At 50.2% G+C, this 6,057-nt stretch overlaps 1 protein-coding gene across 1 annotated transcript in view; it reads right to left on the reverse strand.

Annotated features, from left to right (window-relative positions):
* Nucleotides 1-6,057, reverse strand: part of LOC106572752 (copine-9) — a 78,239-nt gene that overhangs the window by 6,493 nt on the left and 65,689 nt on the right. Inside the window, exons 16-19 of the mRNA XM_082962232.1 lie at nt 4,802-4,929; nt 1,170-1,272; nt 988-1,045; nt 12-85 (exon numbers count right to left, since the gene is read on the reverse strand). Of these exons, the coding sequence (XP_082818358.1) occupies nt 12-85; nt 988-1,045; nt 1,170-1,272; nt 4,802-4,929 (363 nt within the window). The remainder of the gene's footprint in view (nt 1-11; nt 86-987; nt 1,046-1,169; nt 1,273-4,801; nt 4,930-6,057) is intronic.

Below are 6,057 nucleotides of genomic sequence, written 5' to 3' on the forward strand. Positions count from 1 at the left end.
CCACAACCTACCTGCACAATGTCTCTTTCAGCAAAGTGCCCCCTGAAGGACACTCTGACCTCATCACCATCTAGCTCCTCCATGGCTAGACAGAGAGGGGGGGGATAAGGGTCCAGGCAAATAATAGAAAAATAAAGAGAGGGAACACAAGTCAGTTTGACACAATACATGAGAGGTTTTCAGACTAGCACTCCCGGGAACAGCTCAAGTCAAAACTTCTGCAGATACTAGAATGGGACTGTTAAGTGCTGCTAGCAGTTATTTAAAATTAGACTAACCACTGTTAAATGACCGTCGACCCATTGATACCGCGTGGCTCAGTTGGTGGAGCATAAAGCCAGGGTTGTGGGTTCCATTCCCATGGGGGACCAGTATGAACAAATATAAAAATGTATACACTAAGTTGCTCTGGATAAGAGTGTCTGGATAAGAGTGTCTGGATAAAACTAAAATGTCAAATGAATAGAAGGGTAATTCTAAAAGTCTTACAGAGCATCTCATTGAGTTTGATACGGAGATAGATCAACCCTGACATAAAGAAGTATTCATAACCGCACACAACTCCCAGATACACACAGGATCGGACAAATAAACCAGACAAGCCTTGAAGCACACATAGACACACATTTTCCCACAAAGCAACTGGTGAAGAGTTGCTCCCCTGTGCTGCTAACAAGCAGTCTGACCGTGTGACCTGAGCAATGCCTGGCTGACTTCAATGCGTTCGATTGCCTAACCAAGGGGAACATTTAGCCAAATCGAGCGCAGATGATGCCTAGGGTTATGCCTCGCTGGGCTGGAACAGACTCCCCTCCCTTCCTCCCTTCGTTAAGGAGACATTGATCTGAAGAGGGCCAGGATACTTGACTCTGCAACACTGATTTTCTAAAGGAACCCTCAAAGGAGAAAAGGTCCTTATAAGTAGTCCAATAACAGCTGACAGGAGAGTTTGCTCCTCTGTTCTACCTCTAGGGGCGCCATGCTCACCGTCAAACTCTGCAGGTCCAACCCCGATGATGATGATGGACATCGGGAGAGCAGCTGCCTGTAGGGAGAGAAAGAACTAGAAGTTACAGACAGACAGTAGTAGGCTATGCTTGGTTTGCTGACAGCCGCAACTCAGAACAATGCACTGTTCGCAGATAAGATGAAAGAGGAACTGTACTCACATTGACTACAGCCTCCTTGGTCTGTACCATGTCAGAGATAACTCCGTCTGTGATCATCAACAACACAAAATACTGAGAGCCATCCGTCACATCCTGCGCAGACCTGAGGGGAACACGCACGCACACACTGGAGAGTTCAAACTCAGGGAGGACTGTGTGCCTAAATGGGATTGAGAGTATGTGTGTTAACGTCAATTTATGTCATGGCAAATGTTTGCAGCCTCTCACTAGAGACTAAACGAAGGACCGCTTTGTAAGCCTTGACCCTTTGACCTCTGTCATTACCCAGCAGTCACCTCTCATCTCAGAACGAGAGGATCGACCCCCCCCAAATAATAAATATATAAAAAAATACAAGAGAAAAATGTCACGTGGTAGTTTTTTTCCAAAACAATTTCATCAAGAGAGCCACAGGCACTGCAAGAAATAACATGAACAACAGAGAGACTAGAAACATTTCAGGTCCAATCTGTTATTATGTTAGACAAGCTCCAAGACGTGTGTCACAGTTGTTTGTCTGTAGGCTATCGACAATGTTCTCCCTGGGCTGTCCTTCACCTGGTTTAGGCTCTCAAAATACACCCCTAATAAAAAGGTAATTAAGGTGTTCCACTTGACTGAGTGTAGCATGGATCCTTGTCTGAGACCTGGGCTGAATGAGGGCTTTACAGTGCTCTGACATATCTAAGAGCCAGGTAGCAGTGTGCTGTAAGGGTCTAGGGATGAGACACAGGGGCTGTGACACAGGGCTGGTTATTACAGCACAGAGAAGAATAAAAAACAAACCCCTTGTCTTTCTTGCACTTACACATACTTTTATTACTTTTTTATTGAACCTTTATTTAACTAGGCAAGTCAGTTAAGAACAAATTCTTAACTGCTCTCCCTCTGACTAGCAGCAGTCTGCTAGTCAGAGGGAGAGCAGCAGTCTGCTAGTCAGAGAGCGAGAGCAGCAGTCTGCTAGTCAGAGAGGGAGAGAGCAGCAGTCTGCTAGTCAGAGAGGGAGAGAGCAGCAGTCTGCTAGTCAGAGGGAGAGAGCAGCAGTCTGCTAGTCAGAGGGAGAGAGCAGCAGTCTGCTAGTCAGAGGGGGAGAGAGCAGCCTGCTAGAGCGAGAGCAGCAGTCTGCTAGTCAGAGAGCGAGAGCAGCAGTCTGCTAGAGCGAGAGCAGCAGTCTGCTAGTCAGAGGGAGAGAGCAGCAGTCTGCTAGTCAGAGGGAGAGAGCAGCAGTCTGCTAGAGCGAGAGCAGCAGTCTGCTAGTCAGAGGGAGAGAGCAGCAGTCTGCTAGTCAGAGAGAGAGAGCAGCAGTCTGCTAGTCAGAGGGAGAGAGCAGCAGTCTGCTAGTCAGAGGGGGAGAGAAGCAGTCTGCTAGAGCGAGAGCAGCAGTCTGCTAGTCAGAGAGGGAGAGAGCAGCAGTCTGCTAGTCAGAGAGCGAGAGCAGCAGTCTGCTAGTCAGAGAGCGAGAGCAGCAGTCTGCTAGTCAGAGAGCGAGAGCAGCAGTCTGCTAGTCAGAGAGCGAGAGCAGCAGTCTGCTAGTCAGAGGGAGAGAGCAGCAGTCTGCTAGTCAGAGGGAGAGAGCAGCAGTCTGCTAGAGGGAGAGAGCAGCAGTCTGCTAGTCAGAGGGAGAGAGCAACAGTCTGCTAGTCAGAGGGAGAGAGCAGCAGTCTGCTAGTCAGAGGGAGAGAGCAGCAGTCTGCTAGAGGGGGAGAGCAGCAGTCTGCTAGTCAGAGGGAGAGAGCAGCAGTCTGCTAGAGGGAGAGAGCAGCAGTCTGCTAGAGGGAGAGAGCAGCAGTCTGCTAGAGGGGGAGAGCAGCAGTCTGCTAGTCAGAGGGAGAGAGCAGCAGTCTGCTAGTCAGAGGGAGAGAGCAGCAGTCTGCTAGAGGGAGAGAGCAGCAGTCTGCTAGTCAGAGGGAGAGCAGCAGTCTGCTAGTCAGAGGGAGAGCAGCAGTCTGCTAGTCAGAGAGGGAGAGCAGCAGTCTGCTAGTCAGAGAGGGAGAGAGCAGCAGTCTGCTAGTCAGAGAGGGAGAGAGCAGCAGTCTGCTAGTCAGAGAGGGAGAGAGCAGCAGTCTGCTAGTCAGAGAGGGAGAGAGCAGCAGTCTGCTAGTCAGAGAGGGAGAGAGCAGCAGTCTGCTAGTCAGAGAGGGAGAGAGCAGCAGTCTGCTAGTCAGAGAGGGAGAGAGCAGCAGTCTGCTAGTCAGAGAGGGAGAGCAGCAGTCTGCTAGAGAGGGAGAGCAGCAGTCTGCTAGAGAGGGAGAGCAGCAGTCTGCTAGAGAGGGAGAGCAGCAGTCTGCTAGAGAGGGAGAGCAGCAGTCTGCTAGAGAGCGAGAGCAGCAGTCTGCTAGAGAGCGAGAGCAGCAGTCTGCTAGAGAGCGAGAGCAGCAGACTGCTAGGGAGAGAGCAGCAGTCTGCTAGTCAGAGGGAGAGAGCAGCAGTCTGCTAGTCAGAGGGAGAGAGCAGCAGTCTGCTAGAGGGGGAGAGCAGCAGTCTGCTAGAGGGGGAGAGCAGCAGTCTGCTAGTCAAAGGGAGAGAGCAGCAGTCTGCTAGTCAAAGGGAGAGAGCAGCAGTCTGCTAGTCAGAGGGAGAGAGCAGCAGTCTGCTAGTCAGAGGGAGAGAGCAGCAGTCTGCTAGTCAGAGGGAGAGAGCCGCAGGCTGCTAGAGGGAGAGAGCCGCAGTCTGCTAGAGGGAGAGAGCAGCAGTCTGCTAGAGGGAGAGAGCAGCAGTCTGCTAGAGGGGGAGAGCAGCAGTCTGCTAGTCAGAGGGAGAGCAGCAGTCTGCTAGTCAGAGGGAGAGCAGCAGTCTGCTAGTCAGAGGGAGAGCAGCAGTCTGCTAGTCAGAGGGAGAGCAGCAGTCTGCTAGTCAGAGGGAGAGCAGCAGTCTGCTAGTCAGAGGGAGAGCAGCAGTCTGCTAGTCAGAGAGGGAGAGAGCAGCAGTCTGCTAGTCAGAGAGGGAGAGAGCAGCAGTCTGCTAGTCAGAGAGCGAGAGCAGCAGTCTGCTAGTCAGAGAGGGAGAGAGCAGCAGACTGCTAGTCAGAGGGAGAGAGCAGCAGTCTGCTAGAGGGAGAGAGCAGCAGTCTGCTAGAGGGAGAGAGCAGCAGTTTGCTAGAGGGAGAGAGCAGCGGTCTGCTAGTCAGAGAGGGAGAGAGCAGCAGTCTGCTAGAGGGAGAGAGCAGCAGTCTGCTAGAGAGGGAGAGAGCAGCGGTCTGCTAGTCAGAGAGGGAGAGAGCAGCAGTCTGCTAGAGGGAGAGAGCAGCAGTCTGCTAGAGGGAGAGAGCAGCAGTCTGCTAGAGGGAGAGAGCAGCAGTCTGCTAGAGGGAGAGCAGCAGTCTGCTAGAGGGAGAGCAGCAGTCTGCTAGAGGGAGAGCAGCAGTCTGCTAGTCAGAGAGGGAGAGCATTGTTGCCTAGGGGAGAAAGTCTGGCAGAGAACATAACTTCAAGTACATAGTGTAGCCTAGAAACTCCAGGGGGTGTGTGTTTCTACTCTAGTATGTATGAATGTGCTGCTATGTGAACCATTAGGAAGCAGTGTTGCACCTTGCATTTATATCTAATGTATTCTGTATTGTCTCCTGAGATCATAATGAACATATATAGTGGGTCAGATATCACCAGAAGTCTAGCCCATTGTAATCTCCTTACCGTGCCACCTGGTTGATGACTGGAGAGAAGTTGGTGGGTCCGTAGAGTTGGACCGTCCTGATGCTCTGGAAGTACGCCTCCAAAACTCCCTCTATCCCCACACAGTTAGGGTTTTCATTGTCACCACTCTGCAAGGGACAGGAAGAGATGCATGTCACCATATCAGCCTTTACGTACTTCACGACATTCAGTTATCAATAACGCTATGGTAAATTGTTTCACTGGTGATCCAAACCGCAACCATCAACCCACTTTTTACACATCCAATCCTTTCAAGGACAAGGCTCAGGAAAAGTAAGATCTAAATGTGCATTGTGGTAATAACAATAAAAAGTCAAGTGCCTGCCACGAAAAGTGTAAATAATAAATAAGGTTGTATTTATAATTAATATGGGACGTTAATATTCCACTAGCCACTGGAGAGCGCCCAGCCCTGTTCACGGAGCTCCTGTGCTTGTTGTTGTTGTTGTTGTTTGGGAAGTAATTCTGCAGGTCAGAGAGAGACAGAAAGCTGTTGGCTTGACAACAGCAGCCAGCGGAACAGAGCCTGTGATTGGAGAGGCTCCTCAGGAGGAAGTGAGAGGATGCTGGGAGTCCCCTGCAGGGCTGGGAGATGAGCCGGCTGCTGAGCGCGTGGCCAGCTGTCACCGAGGCGATGAGGCTCGGTCCCTGCGCCACACCCTGTCCTCACTCAGGTCCTCTCTCAGCGAGCTGAGCGCTCTCACAGCTGCATTGAGACAATGTCTGGGCACGCTTACTGCTGCTGGTGGAAGATATCTGATCCTATAGACAGACACCCTCAGGGGTGACCTTGAGATGTTCACTTACAGTATATACACTGAACAAAAATATAAATGCAACATACAACAATTTCAAAGATTTTACTGGGTTAATGTTCATATCAGGAAATGAGTCAATTGAAATAAATTCATTAGGGCCTAATCTTAAACGTTTACCTAAAATAAATGATTTCTCAGATAATTCAGTTTCAGAAGAAAAAGACATTGTGACAATGTACACTGAACAAAAATATAAACGCCACATGGTAACAGATTCCCTCATAATGGGCCTCAGGATCTCGTAATGGTATTTTTGTGCATTCAAATTGCCGTCGATAAGATGCATTTGTGTTTGTTGTCCGTAGCGTATGCCTGCCCATACCATAACCCCACCGCCACCACGGGGCCCTCTGTTCACAATGTTAACATCAGCAAACCGCTCACCGGTTGGACGTACTGCTAAATTCTCTAAAATGA

The sequence above is a fragment of the Salmo salar genome, chromosome 15 (genome assembly GCF_965601325.2).
Source record: "Salmo salar chromosome 15, fSalSal1, whole genome shotgun sequence".
In the NCBI taxonomy this organism is placed as follows: Eukaryota; Metazoa; Chordata; class Actinopteri; order Salmoniformes; family Salmonidae; genus Salmo; species Salmo salar.